The sequence below is a fragment of the Setaria viridis genome, chromosome 3 (assembly GCF_005286985.2).
Source record: "Setaria viridis chromosome 3, Setaria_viridis_v4.0, whole genome shotgun sequence".
NCBI lineage: Eukaryota > Viridiplantae > Streptophyta > Magnoliopsida > Poales > Poaceae > Setaria > Setaria viridis.
This window is the reverse complement of record NC_048265.2, coordinates 13,052,860-13,079,349: the sequence shown is the minus strand read 5'-3', so window position 1 is coordinate 13,079,349 and position 26,490 is coordinate 13,052,860. Positions and strand designations below refer to the sequence as shown.

At 46.0% G+C, this 26,490-nt stretch overlaps 2 protein-coding genes across 2 annotated transcripts; both read left to right on the top strand.

The window, feature by feature from the left end:
• The first annotated feature begins 1,396 nt into the window (after positions 1-1,396).
• LOC117847986 (cytochrome P450 71A1-like) lies at positions 1,397-3,508 on the top strand. Its single transcript, XM_072292296.1, has 2 exons — positions 1,397-2,400; positions 2,489-3,508. Exons 1-2 carry the CDS (start codon positions 1,966-1,968, stop codon positions 3,095-3,097), a joined length of 1,044 nt encoding a protein of 347 aa, XP_072148397.1. The 5' UTR covers positions 1,397-1,965; the 3' UTR covers positions 3,098-3,508.
• An 8,823-nt stretch (positions 3,509-12,331) lies between these two features.
• Positions 12,332-14,276, top strand: LOC117846992 (cytochrome P450 71A1). Its single transcript, XM_034728126.2, has 2 exons — positions 12,332-13,351; positions 13,437-14,276. The coding sequence occupies exons 1-2, from the start codon at positions 12,431-12,433 to the stop codon at positions 14,043-14,045; spliced, it is 1,530 nt and encodes a 509-aa protein (XP_034584017.1). The 5' UTR covers positions 12,332-12,430; the 3' UTR covers positions 14,046-14,276.
• Positions 14,277-26,490: the final 12,214 nt, after the last annotated feature.

The following is a 26,490-nucleotide window of genomic DNA, read 5'->3' as shown; positions in this document are numbered from 1 at the left end:
TTTTATATGTGTCATCTTGTTCTCCCTACCACATAACTTCAGCGCCGTAGAGACAATCAGGCGTCCGTCCGATTCACAAATTTGAAATTCCAACCCCAACAAGGCAGCCCAACCCAGATGACGAACTATTGCAGCGCTACACGTGGGCTAACCCCACCAGCGGCAATGTCGAACTGGCTGGATAAGGACTCTTGGGGTGAAGACAAGAGGCTCGGGAGCATCATGTGGCCACGCCGCCTCCTCTTTCTTGTTCACAATGTCTGGAACCATCCTTCCTCCGTGCGTCGCAGTCTGTGCTGCCATGCTGTCGCCATCCTTTGGATTAGGTCTTAGCGTCCATTGGCGAGTCCTGCCTCTGCATTTGTGGCCATGAATCGATAGCAGCGAGATTCACGTGCCTTTAACGGTTCAGTTGCGTAGTTCCATGGTGTGACTAGTGAGTCAGTGAGTGTACGGCTGTACGCTGGAAAAGTTATGCGAGTCGTCTCATGGCTCCCTCAGCTCCACTCGAACCTAGCCCTCTTCCTCCTCTTCGTGGCTTCATGTTTCCTCGTTGCTAGACGCCTTCGGCCCGGCCGCAACAATGGTGGCCGAGCGTTGCCGCGAAGACTACGGGAAGCAGGTGGTTTGCCGTGTGCCCAGGGCACACGGCAAAGCCAAAAAAACTCACGGCAAAGAAAGCTACAACAAAATTTCTTTGCCGAGTGTTTTATGTCGAACACTCGGCAAAGCTTTTTAAAAAAAAATAAAAAAACACTGCAACCACCGCCACCACGCTGCCGCCGCCACCACCATTCACATGCCCGCCGCCGCAGAGCCTCCTCCCCTCGACCCGCTGCCGCCGAGCCCCCTCCTCGAGCACACGCCGCCGAGCCCGAATCTGGCTGTCGCCGGAGCACCCTCCCCTCGAGCCGCCGCCGTCGGAGCCCCCTCCCTCGAGGCGCCTCGCCTGGCCACCGGATCTCGCCCGCCGGTGGGGAGAGGGAGGGGTTGGCAGGAGGAGGGGAGGGAGGAGGAAGAAGGAGGCCGCCAAGCTCCGGCCGGATCTGGCCGCCGCCGACCCCCCTCCTCGAGCCACCGCCGCCGGAGCCTCCTCCCTCAAGGCGCCTTGCCCGGCCACCGGATCTCGCCCGCCGGTAGGGAGAGGGAGGGGGAGGGACCTCGCCCGGCCGTCAGATCTCGCTCGCCGGTGGGGAGAGAGAGGCGCGGTGGGAGAAGGAGGGGAGGGAGGAGGGAGGAGGAGGCCGCCTAGCTCCGGTCGGATCTGGCCGCTGAGGAGGGGAGGGGGCGGCATCCCGCGTGAGGAGGGGAGGGGGTGCGAGAGGGAGCTTAGGAGGGGAGGGGCCGGGAGGAGGGAGGGGCGTGTGGGTGGGTGGGGGGTTGGGCCGCGTGCGTTTATGGCCGGGTGGGGCGCGTGCGTGAGTAAAAAAAGAGGTTTGCCGAGTGCAACAAGAAAACACTCGTCAAACTCCCCCTTTGCCGAGTATTTTTTTTGCCGAGTGTTTTTGGATCGGCACTTGGCAAAGAGATTGTTTACCGAGTGTTAAAAAAAACACTCAGCAAAAAAAACACTCGGCAAATTTGAGGTTTTCGGCAGTGTTCGCCTCCAGGGTTGCCCATCATCGGCAACATGCACCAGCTCGGCCAGGGACACCACCACCGGAAACTGCAGGCGCTCGCACAACGGCACGGTGATATCTTCCTCCTCCAGCTAGGTGCCGTGCCCACCCTTGTGGTTTCCTCGGCCTCCATGCCGAGGAGGTGCTCAAGAACCATGACCACATCTTCTGTGGCCGTCCGCAGCAGCACACGGCCCGAGGCATCCTTTATGACTGCAGGGATGTCGCCTTCAGCCCCTACGGTGAGCGGTGGCGCCAGCTTCGCCGCATCGCCGTCGTGCACCTTCTCAGCGTGAAGCGGGTGGACTCCTTGCGTGTGCTCAGGAAGGAGGAGGTCACATCGTTGATGGCCCGGATCCTCACGGCGAGTTCCCAAGAGGACGACCGGGGCAAACTCCAAGTGATCAACCTGAGCGGGCTCATCGTGAGCTTAACCTATACTGTCATCTCAAAGGCGGTAATCGGGAACAAGCTTGGTGGCATGGATCCTGAGATTTTCCGTGCGATGATGAAGGAGGTCACTGATCTGCTCGAAACCATTGCAGTGAGTGACGTGTTCCCGCGACTCTGGTGGGTGGACTGGGTGATGGGGCTCGAGGCAAGAATAAAGAGGACGGCGGGGAAGCTTGACAACATTCTTGAGAGAGCACTCCAGGAGCATGAGAAGGGGTCCAGAAATGAAGGTGAGGCTGGTGACCTTCTAGACGATTTACTTTCAGTGGTCAAGGAGGGCGGTGAGGGAATTAACCTGGACATAATTGATGTCAAGGGACTCATCTTGGTAAGTCATAAAGATTAAGGCCCAATTTGTACGAACACGCTAGCGTTGTTGTGTATACAGTCTACTTATATAGGTTTCTTCTTTGCAGGATCTTTTTATAGCAGGAATCGATACTACTTCCAAGGCGATAGAGTGGGCAATGGCCTATCTAATCAAGTACCCAAGAGAAATGGCCAAAGTGCAAGCCGAGGTGAGGCAAATTGCAGGGGCACAAGGAGTCCTAGAGGAGCAGCTGTTGAGAATGAGCAGACTGCAGGCAGCCCTGAAAGAAGCCATGCGGTTACATCCACCAGCGCCGCTGCTTGTCCCACATGAAACCATCCAGGACACCAAACTCCACGGGTACGACATCCCTGCCAAGACTCGGATTTTCATCAACGCATGGGCAATTGGCAGGGACAAGGAATCTTGGGAAAACGCCGAGGAGTTCCAGCCAGAGAGGTTCTTGCACACTGCCATCGACTACAATGGCAGAGACTTTCGGTTCATGCCATTCAGCGCTGGGAGGAGGGGATGCCCCGGCATTGAATTTGCAACGCGCCTCGCGGAGCTTGCACTGGCCAATCAGCTATATCATTTTGATTGGGAGCTGCCGGAGGGCCAGGATGTCGAGTTGTTTAAGGTCGTGGAGTCTAGTGGCCTGTCTCCTGCTCTGAAGTATGCCTTGACCCTTGTCGCAAAACCCCTGCAAGCATGAACCTTGCAGACTTACATATGTTAGTGGAGTGCTTGTGTTGATAATACTTCGTCGAAATTATAGGTCGTTTTAGCTTTTCTAGGTTCATAGGTATTATTATGATAGTTTTTCTAGGTTCATAGGTATTATTATGCATCATAATAATACCTATGAACCTAGAAAAACCAAAACGATCTATAATTTGGAACGGATGGAGAATTATACGGTGATGCATAATAATACCTATGAATCTAAAAAAGTCAAAACGACCTATAATTTGAAACGGAGGGAGTATTATACAATGATGCTTTCAACATGGCGAACCAATTCTGTCATTCTGTTGGCAGGCCCCAGCCGTCTGTTCGTCTGCTGACCTGTCGTATGTCTTGTGACATTATGCACCTCCTGTTTATCCATGTTTCATTTTACTTTTGAACGGTTCAGATGTGTATTGTGCGAATGAGCTGGTGTTTCAGTGTTCTTGGTCAGTTGTGGTCCATTTTCTATCAGCTAGAGAATAGACGGCTCGTAGACTACTAGAGAACTCGGTATCAATACCGGTTCGTAGACTGCATATCTTCCGAAACTGCATCCAGGATTAATCCGTCGAGATAAAAGGAGGGATTTTTTATCACGGGTTCCTCAACCAGGATATAAAATCCTCCTTTAGTCCCGGTTTGTAAAACCAACCGGCACTAACGGGGCTGCCACGTCAGGCGGAGGACAGACTCCTTTAGTCCCGGTTGGTGTTACAAACCGGGACTAAAGTTCGCCTCTTTAGTCACGGTTTGTAAAACAAACCGGGACTAAATTGCATGCGTACAGCGCCATGCAGGCGCCTGCATGGCGCCTATAATTTCGTGCATATCTCACGTACCCCTTTAGTTTACCTTTAGTAGTTGAGAACTTTTTTTTAATAATGAAATCAATCAAACTAGTATTTAAATGAATCAAACAAATATTTATACAAATACTATACAATTCTTAGGGTACTATATATAATTAGCGTACGTATTATATATATATACAAACTAAATCAAACTATATATATATATCTACGATGATCTTCTCGTCGAGGTGCTGGGAGCGTCTAATTTTCATCCATCGTAATGAAAGTCTCCTTGTGGATTTACCACCTCGTCGACCAGGAATCCAATGAGACCTTCACATATTGCCGCTACTCTTTCCTTCTTCAAGAGTCCTAATTGAATATTCCACATCTGTAATTTGGATACATATATATGAATTTTACACGAACAATTGTAGAAAATAAATAACTATTAATAGTTTTATTTTACATACTTTAAATTCATGCTCCGTGTTCTTGATGATCTTGGGTCCCAATAAATTATGCATGTGCTCACAGACATAGTAGCCACATAGATTATCATTCCCAGGTTCCTGTCTTAAGCACTGTAGTGGGAAAAATAATTAAGTTATTAAATATTCGTGCTATAGAATGTACAAAATGTGCAGACTTCATACATACCGGGAAGTCTGTTCTCCATGTAAGTTTTTCTTTGAATTGACCTGATCTGTCTGCCCTGATGAATTCTCTCCATGCTCTGCGAATTAAAATATTGAATGATATAGTGTTATGTGAAAATTTAGGAAATAAAATTTTGTATAGAAATAGAGGTCCAGAATTATTACATGTCTAGCGTGTGTTGCACGTCTTGGTACTTCTTCGGATCTCTCCTCAACGAATCGAAGACAGTGACATGACTTCGATCAATGTTAATAATAATGAGGATCCAGTGGGAGCTGCATACGTAAATGTTCTTATATATTAGAGGTAACTAACATTAATCAGGTAAGGAAAAAGGAAACGAATATAGATGGTATAGACACACTTACTTACTTGAAGTTATATGGAAGTAGTATGTGATTCTTTAATTTTTATCTGTATAAGGAATTGTATACTGCCAGCAACGTTTTGTCTGGAAAATCTCATATCTGGGCTTGGTTCACTATGGATGGATCCATGAAGCCAATATGGAGGTACGCTTCATGTCGGCACGTCCAAATTAGCATCCTACATAAAAATGAAAAACGAAGTTAATTAGTACGGCGACGCATGCACAAAAAAATGATATGAGCCAAAATTTACATGTACATATAAACGGACACTTATAGAGTCCAGGCGCTCATCAGGGAGACGTCTAGGGCAGCATCATGGTACACTTCGTATATATCCTTGAATCGTAGCTACAGGACTGCCTCGCCTTTGCCGTGGAAATCTATCGATTTTATCTTAAGGTCCAACATCTCCCTCTCGTCGGTAGACAACTTCATGTACCATTGATGGAATTCGTACATTTTTGTTGATAGCTTCTTTAGCGAATCAGGGCTAACCATAGGCTTGCCTAGCTCAAAGGTCCATTTTGGTTCACTTGGCGCTGTAGCTGGCAGCTCGACTTTTTTCCTTTTTTTTCTTCTCATCAACCTTTACTAATGCCCGTTCATAGTTCGATAGTAGTGGTTGACTCTTCTTGGCTTGTTCTTGCATCTCAATGAATTTATATAATTCTCTTCGATCTACTGGAGATGGCTCCATCTCCCTTGCTTTTCTTAATTCCCTCTGTTCCCTCAACCACTCACTAGCTTGCACTTGGATTTCAATCCAGCGTTCCTCATGAGTCATTGCCTCCCAGCGTTCCTCAGGAGTCACCTCAGGCTCCTTTGTTTTCTTCTTACGCTGTCTTGGCTTGGGAGGTGGTAGTCGTGACTTCTTAAATGGTGCTCTTAGTCCCGGCGAAGGTGATCGTGGAGGGGTGTTGTTGTCGTCGTCGTCGCTCCAACCACCAGGATGTGGTGGAGATGGAGACCTTGATTGTGGAGCAGGTTGTGGTGGACATGATGGTCTAGATGTTTGAGGAGATGGTCGCTGCTGTGGATTTGCGGAGAGTGGTCTTGAGCTCTGAGGAGGTGCCTCCACGCTGGGGATGATGATGTAGCGTTTGCGCCATAGAATGACCCTGTGAACCACTTCTCCTAGTGTTGTTGACCCGTCGCCTGCTAGGAAGTCGAGCTCTAGACCTTCAAATTGGCTACCAGGGATTCTCTCTACGCCAGCACTAGCATAGCTAGGTGGAATCTCCATGCCATGGCATGTATGATTTGGCAGGATTGGCAAGGCACTCACGTACACCACCTAAATATATAAAAGAAATGAAGTTCTTAAACTTCAAATTGCCAAAGCACTCTCGAGGCTCCGGTGCATAAATATTATGTATATATACATACCTTAATGCTAAGGTTGCCGATCAGTGTATGCAGCTCACATGTGGTGCGTTGTGTGATGGCATCCACAAGGAATAGTTGCTCTTCCACGGGTAATCCTGGCATATGTGGCTCAGGGAGCCCTGTGGACGCACAGCTGCTCCCGAGGTGTTGAGAAGGGCTGGCAACTATGTCAGCCATTCGACTATCGCCTCCCTCCTGCATTCTTACTTCTACAGATTGCAGTTTGGATTCTATCGTGCGCCACCACCTCTCATTCTCTTGCTCCTTTATTCAGTTCTAGCTTGTGTACAAGTCCAAGTCACCTCAGAATGCGAACTTCCACGGAACAAGCCCGAACCCTTGGGTACGTCCTGGGTGTTCGGGATTCCCGAGGGCCATTGTGAGCTCATCATTCTCTCGGCACACCGTCAATGTCCCATCCTTAACATCTTTAATAATCTTGTCAAGCTTTGTGGCCGCTTCACGTAATAGGTCATCGAAGACCAGCGTCCCATCATCTGGGTTTATCTCACCTCCATGAGCATAACACCAATTTTTCGATCGTTCAGGCCAATCAATTGTTCCTGGTACCATAACCCGCTCAATCAGGTCTTTTTCCATCTGATTCCATTTGGAAATTGCTTTGGCGTAGCCACCTCGCCCTAGCTTATGATGGTACTCCTTCCCCCCAGCATTGCCTGTGTTCTGAGCGACCTTGTTCTTACTATCTTCGGTGCTCTTGTATTGTACAAATGCCTCCCAGTGGTCCTTACACTGTGGATACACAGTAAAATTTGGAGTTCGACCCTTCTTAATGTAGGTGGTATCCAACATCTTCTTAAATGTCTGGAATTGTGTGGCCATCTTCTTTAGTGTCCACGCTTTCACATCATTTTCAATATATCCGTTGGGAAATGTGAAATGTTTCTTAACTTATGTTCGTTTCTGTATCCTGGAGCGTGTATGGATTAGTCATTTTGCCCTTCCATTCCCTTATGCTGATGGGCATGTTCTCCCTTACGATTGCCCCGATCTGACTCACGTACTGTGTTGCCATTTTTTCGGGAGCAACCAGCTTGCCCTCTTCTGTGACTTCTGTGATGATAGCCTTTTTTGTTCCAGTCTTCACCTTGGAAGGACCTCGAGGCTTCGGACGACGGTTCGTCAATCCAGAGGGCTAACAGTTCAAGATTCATTAATTAATTAGTACATAGTAATAATGAATAAGATCATATATTATATAGAGAGAGGGTTAAAATATGATCTATACCTCGTAGGAACCTTCTGCCACGGTAATGTTTTGCTGGGGCTCGGGCTCTTCATTGCCATCGGTAGACAGGTTGAGAATGTCTGCCTGGCTACCCTCTTCATCAGTGTAAGCTACGGGAAGGTTGGAACTACTATCACCAGCAATAATCCGCTCCATCAGATACCTTCTGGCCTCGTCGTCTGCCATCGATCTCAACTACTTTGTACATGAAATCATATATAGAACAACCATGAAAAAAAATTCATTTCAACATTTTTTTTGAAATATACAAAATGCACTACATTTTTGAAATATACAAAATGTAATATACAAAATATACTATACAAAATGTAATATACAAAATGTAATAATGTACTATGCAAAATGTAATATACAAAATGTACTAAATTTCAACTAATTTCTAAGCATTTCAACAAAAATTTGTAAACATTTGTACCAAAGTTATATTAATTTCTAAGCATTAATTAGAAGTATACAACTATATTCCACAAACAATTGCAATGATCCAAACGGGGCCTAAATGTATACAAATTTTATTTTGTATGTAATCTACCAAATTTCACAAATTAATTCGAGGGACGGCCGGAGTTGGAGGGGGGCGCGACGGCGATGAGGACGCACGGCGACAACTGGGGAGGCGGCCGGCCGGCTGGCGATGGGGACGGCGGTCATGGCAACGGGGACGGCTATGACGACGGGGAGGAGGTGGCGCCATCACGCGATGAGGGGCACGAGCGGAGGTCGCCGCGATGGGGATGGACGTGCCGGCGGTGGCGACGGGAACGGAGGAGGAGGCCGGCGATGATTGCGGGCAAAGATGATGGCAGCGGCGACGGACACGGAGGAGGCCGGCGAATAGGATGGGCCGGCGGCAGCGACGGGGAGCGGTGATGGCGGAGGCCGGCGACGGGCGGCACGAGGACGAAGAGTGAAAATTTCGCTAAGTGTTGGGCGCAAGGGGGTGTAGAAGACGCTAAAACTTTCATACAGAACCCCCTTTTTATCCCGATTTGTAATTAAAACTGGGATTAAAGAACATTTAACCCCGGTTTCTAATACAAACCAAGATAAAAAAAAGGGGGGGCCTTTTATCTCGGTTTATGATCACCTGTGATAAAAGGCTCCCCCTTTATCTCGGTTTATTATCAATCGGGATAAATGGGTACTTCTAGGCAGTAACCGAAAAGTTCCCTTTTATACTGGTTCTACTTTATAACCGGGATAAATGGGGGCCTTCTCCTATTTTTCATCTCCCGACTGGTTTTTAAAAATTTATTCGATTTATGTTTTCAAATCCGAGAAGCAAAAAATAAGAAATTTACATATTTCAAACATGCAAAAATATATTAAATTAGCAAGTTTATGTACAATAAGTTTTAACTAGTCATAAATTCTATACTATTTCTTTTTGCTTCTATTTGGAAATTTATTCTATTTATGTTTTCACTGGATTTCAGGAGGCGAAAAATAAGAAATCTACATATTTCAAACATGCAAAAATATATTAAATTAGCAAGTTTATGTACAATAAGTTTTAACTAGTCATAAATTCTATACTATTTCTTTTTGCTTCTATTTGGAAATTTATTCTATTTATGTTTTCACTAGATTTCAGGAGGCGAAAAATAAGAAATCTACATATTTCAAACATGCAATAATATATTAAATTAGCAAGTTTGTGTACAATAAGTTTTAACTAGTCATAAATTCTATACTATTTCTTTTTGCTTCTATTTGGAAATTTGTTCTATTTATGTTATCACTGGATTTCAGGAAGCGAAAAATAAGAAATCTACATATTTCAAACATGCAATAATATATTAAATTAGCAAGTTTGTGTACAATAAGTTTTAACTAGTCATAAATTCTATACTATTTCTTTTTGCTTCTATTTGGAAATTTATTCTCGCCGGTTCGAACTTGTAGGCATCCGATCTCGCCGGGTTTCGCTGGATTTCATGAAGAAAAAATTAAAACTTTACATATTTCAAACATGCAAAAATATATTTAATTAGCAATTATATTTGCAATAAGTTTGAATGACTCATTAATTCTACACTAGTTATATTACCTTCTTAAATAATTATTTTACTGCATCACTATCATCTATCATTAATCCCAGAGGGCAAACAATCATTAGTGCCTTATCGAACACACCATTTTTGGCCTTCCATTACATAAATTCTAGTGTGGTACCTAATTTTTTATGGCCTCCTTGGCAATCTGGGTATAGCAATTTCCTGTAATCATCTATCATGCGTTGCGACTTTGATGCTTCCTTCTGAGTTTCGCAATCTCTGTGTGCATCCCTAAGCATCTGACCGTGGTCATGAGTATGGCCATCTTCTACAAACTCATCTTCATCAGCCTCACCCATTATAGTATCTGCAAAAGCTTGGCCTATAGCGCAGTGCGGAATGTTATCATCATCATCCTGCTCTTCACCGTCTTCCATTACTACCCCTCTTTCGCCGTGACGGGTCCAAACCAAATAGTTAGGCGTGAAACCGTATCTAAACAAGTGGCTGTGAATGGTCCCCCAGGAAGCCTTTGAATAGCACTTCTGGTTACTGCATTGGGCGCACGGATTACAATAAAACTATCCATCACAATGCTAAAATTTTAGATAGAAATACACAAATTAAAATTTCGGAAGCAAACAACATGATACACTACGACAAACTCAAATATTGCTGAAAGTTTACATAGAAATATACAAATTTAAACTTGAGAGCAACAACAACATGATACACTACGCAAACCATCCACTAAGTACTATTTAGAAGGACTTCAAGCATCCTTGGGAAGCGAAGATGAAGGTTTCGCTGACGCAGCCTAATCATGTGGTTTATTTGTACCTCCTGCAATGGTAGTACTAATAAGTGGACCTAAAACACCCGGGATTGGTGGTGGAGCATAACGACCACTAAAAGGAGGTTCCTGACCCGCTGCAACAGCATCTTCATGACATCTTTACAAATAACGAAGCATTGCTTTCTCCCACGCATTCATTTTCTTCGGTTTATCGTGAGCGCCAACTATGGTTTTCCCCTTACCGCGAGAGGAACGATGATCTCCCCCACCATCGCCACTACATCAAGCATCAGAGGCCATCTCTATGTACCACAAATTATTTAGCTCATATTTAATTTACAAATAACTAAACTATTAAAAAAATTAATATTTCCCACATAATTTACTTATTCTAAAAATGGCTAATTCCATACCTCTATCTGAAAAGTACTAAAGTATGAAATTACACCTACAATTTATATGGCTAATTTATAAATATTAAAAACACATTTACTCTAATTTTTTCCTAATACATAAAATTGAAATAATCTCAATTCTACCTCACATTTACTGTCCATTCTCCCTCACATTCAAACTATCCATCACATTGTAGCTCAGAAACATGTATAAATACAAATCCTCTACATGCTTAACAACAAAACAAACTTATTTTTCTCCCTCTCTAAAGTATAAAACAAAGCTTAACAACAATAAATGAATGGAGCATGAAGTGGCTAACCTTCACAACACTTTGGATGGGTGAAATCCCCACAGAAATGAGGAACAAAAATTCCAGCAGCACCTCCCCTAGGCTTGCTTCGGCGCCATGAGAGGATGAGCTTCTCTGTCTTTGTGGAGTGGAGTGGCTCGGGCTAGAGGAGTGAAGGAGGAATAAAGGGTAGTTGTAGATAAGATTTTATCCCGGTTGCTAAATCCAACTGGGACAAAAGATTAGATCTTTCATCCCGATTGGTGGTTACCCCCGGTTGGTAACTCCAACCGGGATAAAATCTCCAACCTTTTATCCCGGTTGGAATTACCAACCGGGAGTAAACCAGTTATCCCGGTTGGTAACTCCAACCGGAACAAAAGGTTGGATCTTTTGTCCCAGTTGGTGGCTCCAACCGGGGGTAAAGGGTGGCGCCGTCGGTGCCCGAAAACTAGCCGTTTTAACCGAGACTAAAGGGTGGCCTATAGTCCCGGTTGCAAAAAAAGAACCGAGAGTAAAGGTGCGCCCCATTCCAGCCTACCGTGGCGCACCCCCTTTTCTCCCGAGCCAAAATTAAACCGAGACTAAAGGGGGTGGGATCTAAAGTCAGTTCTCTAGTAGTGGTATTATAGGGGCTGTTTCATCCATCAACTCAAAACACTCTAGATGGTATGCAACTCTTAGGAACAACAAAATGAAATTGTCTATCGTGATTGGCCTAGTTAACTTTATGTTTCCGATCAGAGGAAGTAGCTAACTTCTCTCACGAGAATTATCCGCATTACTAATAGCTAACATAATAGATTACATAACATCTTCACTGAGCATATCGTGCTCTGAAAAATTAATTAGGATCCATAAGCTGTAGGGTATCATATATGGGCTGCGTCTATGCATATTGGGAGACTATCAGTAGCCGGCTTATATTATTAGTCGTCACGTTCTGCCAACCACATAACTTCGGCACTGATGGAGATATATCAGGCATCCGATCACAAGGAATTCCCTCACCGACAACGCAACCCAACCAAGATGACCAAACTATATCTTACGCCACATATGGGCCAACCATTTTGGCTGCCAACACGTCCCGACCTGCGCAAGGCCATACGAATCGTGACTCAGATGTGAGATGAACAAAGAAGGCCGGGAGCATGTGGCCTGCACTTACCAAGTTATCATGACCCCGTGGCTCACGGTGCCTCGCGCTGTCGCCATCGTCCTTGGATTCAATATTATCTCGAGCATTGGCATTACTCGATAGCAGCATGCCATTCGTTCCACACTCACCATAGCTGCTCAGTATAAGCCCCGTTCCCTGGTTGCGACCGTACGCTAGAAAAGTTCTGCTACTCTCATGGCTCTGCCTCAGCTCGACTCCAGCCTAGCCCTCTTCCTGCTTTTCGTGGCTTCATGTTACATCATTGTTAGACGCCTTCGATCAGGCCGCAGCAATGGCGACCCAGTACTGCCGCCTTCGCCTCCGGGGCTGCCAATCATCGGCAACATGCACCAGCTTGGTCGGGGACACCACCACCGGAAGCTGCAGGCGCTTGCGCAGCAGCACGGCGAGATCTTTCTCCTCTGGCTAGGCTCCGTGCCTGCTCTCGTGGTCTCCTCGGCCTCCATGGCCGAGGAGGTGCTCAAGAACCAGGACCACGTCTTCTGCGGCCGTCCGCAGCAGCACACGGCCCGAGGCATCCTTTATGACTGCAGGGATGTCGGCTTCAGCCCCTACGGCGAGCGGTGGCGCCAGCTTCGCCGCATCGCCGTCGTGCACCTCCTCAGCGTGAAGCGGGTGGACTCCATGCGTGTGCTCCGGGAGGAGGAGGTCGCATCGTTGGTGGCTCGGATCAGCGCGGCAGGGGCCTTGGAGGGTGACAGGGGCAAACTCCGAGCGGTCAACATGAGCGAGCTCATCGTAAGCTTAACCTATACTGTCATCTCAAAGGCAGCCTTCGGGAACAAGCTCGGTGGCATGGATCCCGGGAGTTTCCGTGCAATGATGAAGGAGGTCACTGGTCTGCTTGAAATGATCGCGGTGAGCGACATGTTCCCTCGACTACGGTGGGTGGACTGGGCGATGGGGCTCGACGCAAGGATAAAGAGAACGGCAAGCAAGCTTGATGACGTTCTCGAGAGAACACTCCAGGAGCATGAGAAGAAGCCCAAAAATGATGATGAGGCTGCTGACCTCCTTGACGACTTGCTCTCCGTGGTCAAGGAGGGCGGTGAGAGGCTTAACCTGGATAGGATTGATGTAAAGGGGCTCATCTTGGTAAGATCTCAGGATCAAGGCCTAAATTGTAAACACACGCTAGTGTTGTTCTGTGTACTGATATAAGCTAAGTTTCTTGTTGCAGGACCTTTTTATAGGAGGTATCGATACAACATCCAAGGCGATAGAGTGGGCAATGGTCTATCTAATCAAGAACCCAAGAGAAATGGCCAAAGTGCAAGCCGAGGTGAGGCAAATTGCAGGGGCACAAGGAGTGCTAGAGGAGCAGCTGTTGAGAATGAGCAGACTGCAGGCAGCCCTGAAAGAAGCCATGCGGTTACATCCACCAGTGCCACTGCTTATCCCCCGTGAAACAATCCAGGACACTAAGCTCCACGGGTACGACATCCCTGCCAAGACTCGGGTCATCATCAACGCATGGGCAATTGGAAGGGACAAGGAATCTTGGGAGAACCCTGAGCAGTTCCTGCCAGACAGGTTCATGCACACGTCCATCGACTATAATGGCAAGGACTTTCGGTTCGTACCATTCAGCGCTGGGAGGAGGGGATGCCCTGGCATTGCATTCGCAACGCGCCTTGCAGAGCTTGCACTGGCTAATTTGCTGTACCATTTTGATTGGGAGCTACCGGAGGGCCAGAATGTCGAGTCATTCGAGGTCATGGAGTCTAGTGGCATATCTCCTGTTCTGAAGTATCCCTTGACCCTTGTCGCAAATCCCCTGCAAGCATGAACCTTACAGACTTCCATATGTAAGTACTTTGTCAGAAAAATGAGTACCCCTGTTTGCACCGACCCTTGTCGCGATACCTCTGCAAGCAGGAACCTTGAAAACTTGCATGGGTACTTTGTCAGAAAAATGAGGGGAGAGGCCACTTGAGTACTTGTCAATCTATATACACCGACATACTCTACATATATGTATGATCTATTGATCCAGAATGTGGAACCATCAATTTATCCACGTTAAACTTAGATTAGAAGATGAACAAGCGAACAAAGTACAACCATATATCGATAACAAACTAATATGCAGAATGTCAAGAAATTAATAATGCGACAATTAGACTGAATATGGCACCTTTTATTTTTACGCTGGACTGAAATGGTACCTGATTAAGTGAATTTGCTTGTGTGGCAGCTTTCAGGTGGCTCTAAGCACTAAAATTCAGCAATTACATGAACTTTTAGTGTACAAACTGAAGCCGGTCAAAATCATAATCATGACAAGGTATCCCAGTACCCTTACCATCACAGAACTGTTCCCACTAACTATGAACTGTCCACCAACACTGAAAAAAAAATAGAACCTATAAGCTTCAATAGTGAGTAGAAATTATAAGCACAAAAAGCTTTTCAGTTCATATCTCTGATTTTAAATTTTTAACGTGCAAACAGATAGTAGTTAAAATGACTGAGTCACTGAGATAAAGCAGTGCTACATAGCATGGATTTATTTTTGCCTGAAAGATTTCTGTGGTCACAGATTAGCAGACCTTTGAAAAACGATCTTACACAAAAAAAAAAATCTGATGTAAACACACTGACTTCGGCAACGCTAGAGATTCCCTCGCCAGCAAGGCTTCAACTCAAACCAGATGGCCAAATATCTTGTCATGCCACACATGAGCCAATCATTTTGCTAGCACAACCTGGGAAATCCACACGGATCGTGATTCTTCAGTGAACAAAAATAAGTACCTCACTGTAACACCTAAAATTCCATCACAATGCAATGTAAGCAACTCGGTCTAACTTTCTCTCTAAGGACTAAATAAAGCATTTTAATAAATTACGGTCTTAAATAAATAAAGAGCACTTGAAATAATTTTAGAAGCAATAAGTGCTTGGTAGAGTTTTTCTCTTTTCTCTTTTATTTTGGCTTTTGTTTGAATGCTTACTTTTGATTTTCAAAAGAATTTGAATTTGATTTTGAGAACTTCAACTCTATTTTAAATTCACAAAACCCTCCACCTCTCTTTCCTCTCCTTGGACCGAAATCCTTCCTCTCTCTCTTTCAGCACGCAAGGTATTTTTTCTCCCTTCCTTTCTTCCAGCCGCATGGGCCATCTACCCCGCCGGCCCATCTTCTTTTTTCCCCCTTTTCTCCTTGCGCCGGCCCAGCTCCCCTTCATTTTCCTCTTTGGGCCGCCACCTCTCCTCTCCTTTCCTTCCCACCAGTCGGCCCAAACTGGCCCAACCGGCCTGCCACTCCCTTCATCTTCCTCCAGGCGCCTGAAGCACCAGAAGCCAAGCGCACGCATGGTGCCGCCCGTGCGCCGCTGGGACCCCCAGCCCCCTCGCCTCCCGGCGTCCCTCGGCCTCCCGAGCCCCTCCACGACCTCGCGTCGTCTCCCCTCCCCCACTCCCGGCCTCAAACTGCCGCCCCCTCTTTTCCTCTCCCCGGAAACGGCCGCACAAAGCTTCAAGGCCATTAATGGCCGGCCGGCTCTTGATCTCTCCCGGGAGCCCCTTCCGCTCCTCCCTGGGGCCAATAAAGGTTGCCATCGACCTCGCCCGGAGTTCCTCTTTCCGTTTTGCTACTCACCCGCTTCTCTCTCGCACCGCCGCACCGCCGCCCAAGCCACGCCACAGCCCGAAACTTCCTGTATGCCGCCGCCCGTTCTGTCGCCGGCGAAGTTCCTATTCTTTCTCCGATGAGAGCCCTCTCCTTCCTTCCCTCCTTCTCTCTTCCCCTCTCCCCCACCGGGGCGCCGCCGCCCGAGCGCCAGCGACGCCCCCCCTTTCCCGTCGGCCATGCCCAGGTGCATGCCTGTTTCTGGAGAAAGAAAGAAGAAGATAAGACGTTTTGCAATCTAGTCCCTGAACTCTCTGTTATTCCTTTTACTTAATTCTTGTGTCTTGTAAATCTTCCAGAGAAGCCCCTGAAGTTCCTGTATTTCTTTCATTTTAACCCGAGCCATGTCATCTTGTAGATCTAACCCTATGTTTCTCTGTTTTTGCATGTACTGTTCAGTATATCTTTTTAAAATTCCTTGCTAGCCCCTGAAGTATATAGTTAATTCTGTTTTAGCCCCTGAAACTTGTTTATCTCATATCTTCATCGTTTTAAATCTGATTTCAGCGATTCTCGCGCTCACGCGATCGTCTCTGCATGAACGTTAGTTTTAGAAGTTTGTTGTAAGCCTTTGCATATGTTTATTGTACTGTTTTAATCATTCTTTGTTTGTTTGCCTTGTGTGATCGTGTAGACGATGTGACGTTCGCGGAGGAGCAAGTCCAAGAGCAGCCACCGTTCGAAGAAGAGTACTCCCAATTTGCTGAGGAAGGCAAGTGGCCTTCTCCCCTTGCATGTTCTTTTTGTCCCAATAATATCATGATTAAACACTTTATTTATTTCTTGTATGTGCATAAATTTGACGGGAATGCCTATTAAGGACTTACCTAGTTTTAATCCTTATTCCTTGAAAACATGTTTAATCATGTTGGGTAGACTTGCTAGTCGCTTAATTTGGGTTGATAATGTCTTAATAATGAGAAGAGTGTTAATCATGTTTTATTTATGTTGCTATACATGTTTAATTGCAAGAACACTTGTTTTAACCGGAACATGGAGAACCACCCAAGAAAACAGTACAACCACAACATCACATGGCTCTGATCTTAGCCGAATAATTAGGCATGTGGTTAGCTGGTGGCTTTACCGAAAGGGCAAGGAGGGGGAAGGTGTTGGGTGCACGATCTGGAGCAGTAGCCTTCGCTAAGGTGTTGTCTCATTAACGGGTTGTGGTCCGCATCGCTACTGAAACTCTAGCGGGCTACCAGTTACCTGCGTGTCTTTGTAAAGGCTTCGTAGTGGACCCCCCCAGCCATTCACCAAAGGAAGTGTTTAAGGGCTTTGCAAACCCGGGCGACACAGGGGACCACGAGTTGTGGGTAAAGTGTACAACCTCTGCAGAGTGAAAACTGATATATCAGCCGTGCTCACGGTTAAGAGCGGCTTGGACCCTCACATGAAAAAAAAATGAACTTAAAGATGAGAATAAACCGTGTTACCTTTACCTTTGGGTTAATGTTAATGTTATATGCCTAATTGGGTTGGTATAAACTTACACTTAGTAATTAGATGCTGCTAATAAAATTTGACCAACTAAAATGCTAATCGCTTAAAGCCTTGAGCCATTCCTTGTGAGCCTTGCATGTATCCCCCGCTTGCTGAGTACCAACCATAAGTGTACTCACCCTTCCCCAAACGCTATTCAGAAGCTTGCGACGACGTGGAGTTCTTCGATGACTTCAAGGAGTTCTAGGCAGGTGTTCACTAGTCAAGCCTGTGGAGAAGCTGCGCTATGTGTGTGCATTTTATTCTGAGTATCTGTTCTTTCTTTTGTCAGATGGCCAGGATCAGGCTGACCGCTCGCAAAAGCACTGCAGGATACCAGGCTCGCATTGCCCCTGCTCAGCCAGCTACTCCGGTTCAGCCTGTGGAGGAGATTAAAGAGGATCCGGAGGAGATTTACTTCTATGTTGAGATGGAAGATGGCAGCGTCATGGAGGTCGACTCGGGTGGGAATCTGGTGATCCCAACAGCATCACCAGCTGCCCCAGCTTCAGATGCTCCTGCACCAGCTGTTTCTGCATCAGACGCTTCAGCACCAGCTGATCTTGCTCCAGCACCTGCTGCCGATGGTGGAGACCCGGACGACTCAGGGGATGATAGCGATGGTGAAGAAGATGATGATGAAGACGATGAAGATTACAACGATGACAGCAGCGACAACGACAATGCCAACAGATAGGGTGACAACAATGGTGGAGATGAAGATGGTGGACAGCAGAATGTGACACCAGCTTGTGACTACCAGACTTCGGATGGTGAGCCTGGATACTTTCCCACATTGCTCCGGGAAGCACTAGAGACTCTTGGAAACACCGTGAAGCCCCTCTACGTCACTCATCGTATCACCCACGCCACCATGGATGACTACTACTCCACTCAGGTCCACATCAGGGAACGGTTGGCGACTTCGAGAGGCTCGAGGACCTACATGGTGCACGACTCCACTACGCCTCACGCCACCTACGCCGCAGCCGTCAGCGACGCTGCCAGGAGAGCTCTGTCAGCCCTCTGCTTCACTCACCGCGAGGAGTTGAGCACCACCGTCTATCGACACCTTCCTCGCCGAGTCAGTGGTACTGAGAACACAGCTGTACCGTTGGGAGAAGCCAGAGAGGACCGCATCAACATCCTTGCTCGAGTCACCGCTGCTCTCAACACCGACCTCGACGGAGCTACAGCGGAGCTTGCCAAGACACATGAGGAGCTGTAGGACACTCATGCCAGGATCGCACAGCTTGAGGCACAGCTTGCAGGATAGGAGCCACCTGAGGAGGCAGCCGAGCTCTACTACCCCACTGTTTCACCACCCCGCAAGAGGCTTCACTATGGCACGTCTGGTTCTGTCACCGGTCTTCTAGACTAGGTCTTTTCCTTTTTATAGGATGCCTACCAGTGCCTTTCGATAGAACCGTTCCTGTGAGGACGTGCGATGTAATAATGTTTGTTGGTTGAAAACATGCTTGATTTGGGTCTTTGTAATGTCTGGGATGTTTTTGTGGAGTGATGGCCACAACTGCATCAATTAATAAAATAAAGTTAATAGCTTTGGGACTCAATCTTGGTTCGTTGTTCCTTTTATCTACCTTATCAAATCATCATTCTTATACAAGATTTATTCCTCTAACACTCAGATGGTAAACACCAGGTCAGGAGGAGGACAAGATATTCCAAGTACGAGGCGTGCTCATGTGGTTAACCAACAGAATCAAGCACCACCCCCACCGCCTTCAACAATGGAACCATTTTTGGCTGCCCAGATGCAACTGCTCCAAAACCTCACTGCAGCTGTTCAGAATCTACAAGCTCAACAGAATCAGCAACCACCCCAAGCACCTCAGGCACCAAGGGACAAACACAGGGAATTCATGAGTCACCACCCCCCTACCTACTCACACTCGATGGATCCGTTGGATGCTGATGACTGGCTGAAGGTCATTAACAAGAAGTTGGATATTACTTAGTGCAACGACCGTGAGAAGGTCTTGTACACTGCAGGACGTTTAGAAGGAGCCGCAGCTGACTGGTGGGATGCTTACACTACTTCCCACGCCAATGCCAATGCAATTACTTGGGAAGAGTTCAGAAATAGTTTTCGCACACACCACATTCCAGCTGGTGTGATGAAGCTCAAGCAGAAGGAGTTTCTAGCTTTAAAGCAAGGCAATATGACAGTTAGCGAGTATCGGGACAAGTTCACACAGCTGTCTCGTTACGCGCCCAACGAGGTGGACACAGATGAGAAGAGACAGGAACATTTCCTGGATGGTCTGATAGGGCCACTCAATTATCAGCTGCAGAGTCACACATTTCCTAACTTCCAAACTTTGTTGGACAAAGCCATTGGTTTGGAAAGCAAACGTAAAGAGCTCGGGGAACAAAAGAGGAAATTTCAGTCTCAACGCCAATCTAGTAGCAACACCCGTCCCCACTTCAACTCACCGCAGGGATCCCAGTTCCGCCCAGGAGGACAGGGTGGGAGTTATCAATAGAATCAGCAGATTCAACGCACAGCTCAACCACCGCAACGTTTCAATCAACAGGCCCAGCGCAACTCAAATTCTCAGCACAACTAGGCCAACAATGCCACAGGAACACCAGCGCGCACTAATCAAGTAACTCCAGTTTGACCCAATGGGTGCTTCAAGTGTGGTGAGGTGGGACACTATGCCAACGCCTGTCCCAAGAACAACATGCAGATCCCTCAGAAGACTAATGGTCAGAAGTCACAGCAGCAGTCGCAAGCACGCAATGGAAATCAAAACTCTCAGGGCAACAAGGGCCAGCAAAACTTCATGCGTGGTAGGGTGAACCACGTGACAGCTGAGACGGCCCAGGAAGCTCCAAATGTTGTTTTCGGTATGTTCCTCATCAATTCTGAACCTGCATCAGTTTTATTTGACTCTGAAGCAACTCATTCCTTTATAACTGATCAATTCGTGGTAAAGCATAATATACCTAAGCATTCTATGAAGAAAACCTTGCTAGTTAGTTCACCAGGAGGTGATATGGAAACTAGGCAAATATGCCCACGAGTCAATCTGAAAATCATGGGAATAGATTTCCTAGCTAACCTAGTGGTTCTAAAGTACAATGGTGTTGATGTAATTCTTGGAATGGACTGGTTAAAAGGATGTGATGGAATTATTCTGTGTGCTAAGAGGTCAGTGCTGTTAACTAGCCCTCAAAGAGATAGAATTGAGTTTACATCCACCGCCCTGTCAGAAGACAAGTGTTTAGTGAATCAAATAAAGGGAAAGCCCTTGGAAGATATCAAGGTTGCAAGTGAATAACCCGACGTCTTTCCTGAAGATTTACCAGGTATGCCACCTGACCGAGATATTGAGTTCTCTATTGATCTTTTACCCGGCACATCACCTATATCAAAAAGACCTTATAGAATGGATGTTAAAGACTTGGTTGAGTTAAAGAAACAAATAGAAGAATTAGAAAGTAAAGGGTATATCTGACCTAGCTCTTCGTCTTGGGGAGCACCCGTACTTTTTGTTGATAAAAAGGATGGCACCAGAAGAATGTGCGTGGATTATAGAGCTCTTAATGATGTGACCATTAAGAATAAGTATCCACTCCCTAGGATTGAAGATCTGTTTGATCAGATGAGAGGTGCAAAAGTCTTTTCCAAAATTGATTTGCGATCAGGTTATCACCAGTTGAAAATACGAGCAGAGGATATTCCCAAGACAGCGTTTACATCCAGATACGGCTTATATGAGTATACTGTGATGTCATTTGGATTGACAAATGCCCCAGCATACTTCATGTACTTGATGAACAAGGTGTTTATGGAGTACCTAGACAACTTTGTGGTAGTATTCATCGATGATATCTTGGTATTTTCTCGAAATGAAGAAGAGCATGAAGAGCACTTAAGATTAGTGTTACAGAAGCTTCGGGAGAATCAACTGTATACCAAGTTGAGTAAGTGTGAGTTTTGGTTGAAGGAAGTTTCCTTTCTTGGACATGTTATCACCGACGGAGGAATCACGGTAGACCCAAGCAAAGTTCAAGATGTGCTGAATTGGAATCCACCCAAGAATGTGTCCGAAATCAGGAGTTTTCTTGGATTAGCAGGTTATTACCGCAGATTTATTGAAGGATTCTCAAAGATTGTCAAACCTCTCACTTCATTGTTGGAAAAGGGAAAAGAGTTTAAATGGGATGACAAGTGCCAAGCTAGTTTTGAAGAACTGAAGGAGAAATTGACTACAGCTCCTGTACTGATAATGCCGGATATACACAAAGGCTTCGATGTTTATTGTGATGCTTCACGTCTAGGACTTGGATGTGTATTGATGCAAGAAGGTAGAGTAGTGGCTTATGCCTCAAGACAATTGAGAAAACACGAGCAAAATTATCCGACTCATGACTTGGAATTAGCTGCCGTTGTGCATGCATTAAAGATTTGGAGACATTACATGATCGGGAACAAGTGTCAGATCTTCACCGACCACAAAAGCCTAAAGTACATATTCACTTAGAGAGATCTTAATCTAAGGCAGCGCAGATGGTTAGAGTTGATCAAGGACTATGACTTGGATATTTAGTATCATCCCGGCAAAGCAAATGTCATAGCAGACGCTTTAAGTCGAAAAGGTCAAGCTAATATGACTATAGCTCGGTTGATGTCTCAAGAGTTATGTTGGGAAATGGAGCGACTCAACTTAGGAATCGTTGCCCATACTGAAGCTATAACCATGGAAACTGAGCCTACACTGGAACAAGAGATAAGAAAAGGGCAATTGACAGATGCTAAAATTAAGGAAATCAAAACTCTAATTGGGTTAGGAAAAGCCCCAAACTTCACTGAAGATGATCAAGGAACTATTTGGTTCAGAAAAAGGATCTGTGTACCGGAGATCCACCATCTTCATGAACGCATATTGAAGGAAGCCCACGATTCAACTTATTCCATACACCCTGGTAGCACTAAGATGTATCAGGATTTGAAGGAGAAATATTGGTGGTATGGTTTAAAAAGGGATGTGGCAACCCACGTTGCTTTGTGTGATGTATGTCAGAGAGTAAAAGCAGAGCACCAAAAACCAGCAGGTTTACTTCAACCACTAAAGGTACCAGAGTGGAAATGGGAAGAGATCGGAATGGATTTCATTGTTGGGTTACCTCGCACTCGCGATGGTTATGATTCCATATGGGTTGTTGTGGACAGATTGACTAAAGTTGCTCATTTCATACCCGTTAAAACAACCTATAATGGAGCTAAGTTAGCGGAGTTGTATGTGTCAAGGATTGTATGTTTACATGGTGTTCCGAAGAAAATAGTATCTGACGAGGTACTCAATTCACATCATGTTTCTGGTAGAAGCTGCATGAATCAATGGATACAAAGCTTAATTTCAGTTCCGCATATCATCCGCAAACAGATGGTCAAACTAAGAGAATCAATCAAATCTTAGAGGATATGTTAAGAGCTTGTGCTTTAAAGCATGGAGATAGTTGGGATAATAGTTTGCCGTATGCAGAATTCTCTTATAACAATAGTTATCAAGCCAGTCTTAAGATGGCGCCGTTCGAAGCGTTATACAGAAGAAAGTGTAGAACGCCATTATACTGGAGTCAGATAGGAGAAAGTTAGGTTTTTGGACCAAAAATTCTTAAAGAAGTTGAAAGACAAGTTCAAATAATTCGAGATAATCTCAAGACTGCACAGTCGCGACAAAAGAGTTATGCTGACACTCGGAGAAGGGAACTAACATTTGAAGTCGGAGATTATGTGTATCTTAAGGTATCACCTATGAGAGGTCTTCGACGATTCAAGGTTAAAGGGAAACTATCACCCCAATACATTGGTTTGTTTCAAATTCTGGAAAGAAAAGGAGAAGTGGCATATCAGTTAGATCTACCTGCTCAATTATCGGATGTTCATGATGTGTTTCATGTTTCTCAGTTAAAGAAGTGTCTTAGAGTACCCGAAGAATAGCTACCACTGGAGGACCTTAATGCGAAGGATGATTTGACCTACTCGGAGTATCCTGTCAAGATATTGGAAACATCTCAGAGAGTCACTCGGAGTAAAGTAATCAAAATGTGCAAAGTACAATGGAGTCACCACTCCAAAGATGAAGCCACCTGGGAAAGAGACGATGAGCTTATTGAAGAGTTTCCTCAGTTGTTTTCCAATCTCTCCGAATCTCGAGGACGAGATTCTCTTTAAGGGGGTAGGATTTGTAACACCCAAAATTCCATCACAATGCAATGTAAGCAACTCAGTCTAGCTCTCTCTCTAAGGACTAAATAAAGCATTTTAATAAATTACGGTCCTAAATAATTAAAGAGCACTTGAAATAATTTTAGAAGCAATAAGTGCTTGGTAGAGTTTTTCTCTTTTCTCTTCTATTTTTGCTTTTGTTTGAATGCTTGCTTTTGATTTTCAAAATAATTTGAATTTGATTTTGAAAACTTCAACTCTATTTTAAATTCACAAAACCCTCCACCTCTCTTTCCTCTCCTTGGGCCGAAATCCTTCCTCTCTCTCTTTCAGCCCGCAAGGCATTTTTTCCCCTCCTTTCTTCCAGCCGCATGGGCCATCTACCCCGCCGGCCCATCTTCTTTTTTTTCCCCTTTTCTCCTTGCGCCGGCCCAGCTCCCCTTCCTTTTCCTCTTTGGGCCGCCACCTCCCCTCTCTTTTCCTTCCCACCAGCTGGCCCAAACTGGCCCAACCAGCCTGCCACCCCCTTCATCTTCCTCCAGGCGCCTGAAGCACCAGAAGCCAGGCGCACGCACGGTGCCGCCCGTGCGCCGCCGGCCCCAACGGCCCCCTCACCACCCGGCGTCCCTCAGCCTCCGGAGCCCCTCCACGACCTCGCGTCGTCTCCCCTCCCCCACTCCCGGCCTCAAACTGCCGCCCCCTCTTTTCCTCTCCCCGGAAATAGCCGCACAAAGCTTCAAGGCCATTAATGGCCGGCCGGCTCTTGATCTCTCCCGGGAGCCCCTTCCGCTCCTCCCCGGGGCCTATAAAGATCGCCATCGACCTCGCCCGGAGTTTCTCTTTCTGTTTTGCTACTCACCTGCTTCTCTTTCGCACTGCCGCGCCGCTGCCCAAGCCACGCCGCCGCCCGAGACTTCCTGTACACCGCCACCCGTTCTATCGCCGGCGAAGTTCCTATTCTTTCTTCGGTGAGAGCCCTCTCCTTCCTTCCCTTCTTCTCTCTTCCCCTCTCCCCCACTGGGGCGCCGCCGCTCGCGCGCCGGCGAGCTCGCCGCCGACCAGCCCCCCCCCCCTTTCCCGTCGGCCATGCCCAGGCGCATGCCTGTTTCTGGAGAAAGAAAGAAGAAGATAAGATGTTTTGCGATCTAGTCCTTGAACTCTCTGTTATTCCTTTTACTTAATTCTTGTGGCTTGTAAATCTTCCAAAGAAGCCCCTGAAGTTCTTGTATTTCTTTCATTGTAACCCGAGCCATGTCATCTTCTAGATCTAACCCTATGTTTCTCTGTTTTCACATGTACTGTTCAGTATATCTTTTTAAAATTCCTTGCTCGCCCCAGAAGTATATAGTTAATTCTATTTTAGCCCCTGAAACTTGTTTATCTCATATCTTCATCGTTTTAAATCCGATTTCAGCGATTCTCACGCTCACGCGATCGTCTCTGCATGAACATTAGTTTTAGGAGTTTGTTGTAAGCCTTTGCATATGTTTGTTGTACTATTTTAATCATTCTTTGTTTGTTTGCCTTGTGTGATCGTGTAGACGACGTGACGTTCGCGGAGGAGCAAGTCCAAGAGCAGCCACCGTTCAAAGAAGAGTACTGCCAGTTTGCCGAGGAAGGCAAGTGGCCTTCTCCCCTTGCATGTTCTTTTTGTCCCAATAATATCGTGATTAAATACTTTATTTATTTCTTGTATGTGCATAAATTTGAGGGGAATACCTATTAAGGACTTACCTAGTTTTAATCCTTATTCCTTGAAAACATGTTTAATCATGTTGGGTAGACTTGCTAGTCGCTTAATTTGGGTTGATAATGTCTTAATAATGAGAAGAGTGTTAATCATGTTTTATTTATGTTGCTATACATGTTTAATTGCAAGAACACTTGTTTTAACCGGAACATGGAAAACCACCCAAGAAAACAGTACAACCACAACATCACATGGCTCTGATCTTAGCCGAATAATTAGGCATGTGGTTAGCTGGTGGCTTTACCGAAAGGGCAAGGAGGGGGAAGGTGTTGGGTGCACGATCCGGAGCAGTAGCCTTCGCTAAGGTGCTGTCTCATTAATGGGTTGTGGTCCGCATCGCTACTGAAACTCTAGCAGGCTACCAGTTACCTGCGTGTCTTTGTAAAGGCTTCGTAGTGGACCCCCCAGCCATTCACCAAAGGAAGTGTTTAAGGGCTTTGCAAACCCGGGCGACACAGGGGACCACGAGTTGTGGGTAAAGTGTACAACCTCTGCAGAGTGAAAACTGATATATCAGCCGTGCTCACGGTTAAGAGCGGCTTGGACCCTCACATGAAAAAAAATGAACTTAAAGATGAGAATAAACCGTGTTACCTTTACCTTTGGGTTAATGTTAATGTTATATGCCTAATTGGGTTGGTATAAACTTACACTTAGTAATTAGGTGCTGGTAAGAAAATTTGACCAACTAAAATGCTAATCGCTTAAAGCCTTGAGCCATTCCTTGTGAGCCTTGCATGTATCCCCCGCTTGCTGAGTACCAACCATAAGTGTACTCACCCTTGCCCAAATGCTGTTCAGAAGCTTGCGACGACGTGGAGTTCTTCGACGACTTCGAGGAGTTCTAGGCAGGTGTTCACCAGTTAAGCTTGTGGAGAAGCTGCGCTGTGTGTGTGCATTTAAGTTATCAGTGAACGATTAAAGACCTTCGTATCTATCACGCTGAGTGTAATTAAGTTCATAGTTTATGTATGTTTTTTAGCACTGTCTTTGATGTATTCACTGATGACGTCAATATATGTGTGAGAATAGATCCTGGCATACATATGCGATGCATTCGGTTTTGTTCAGAAACCGGGTGGGACACTCACAATACGCTGTGCTCCCTCCGGCCGGGAGAATGTGGCCGCGCCTCCTATCTCCATGACTCCCTGGGCGCCCTG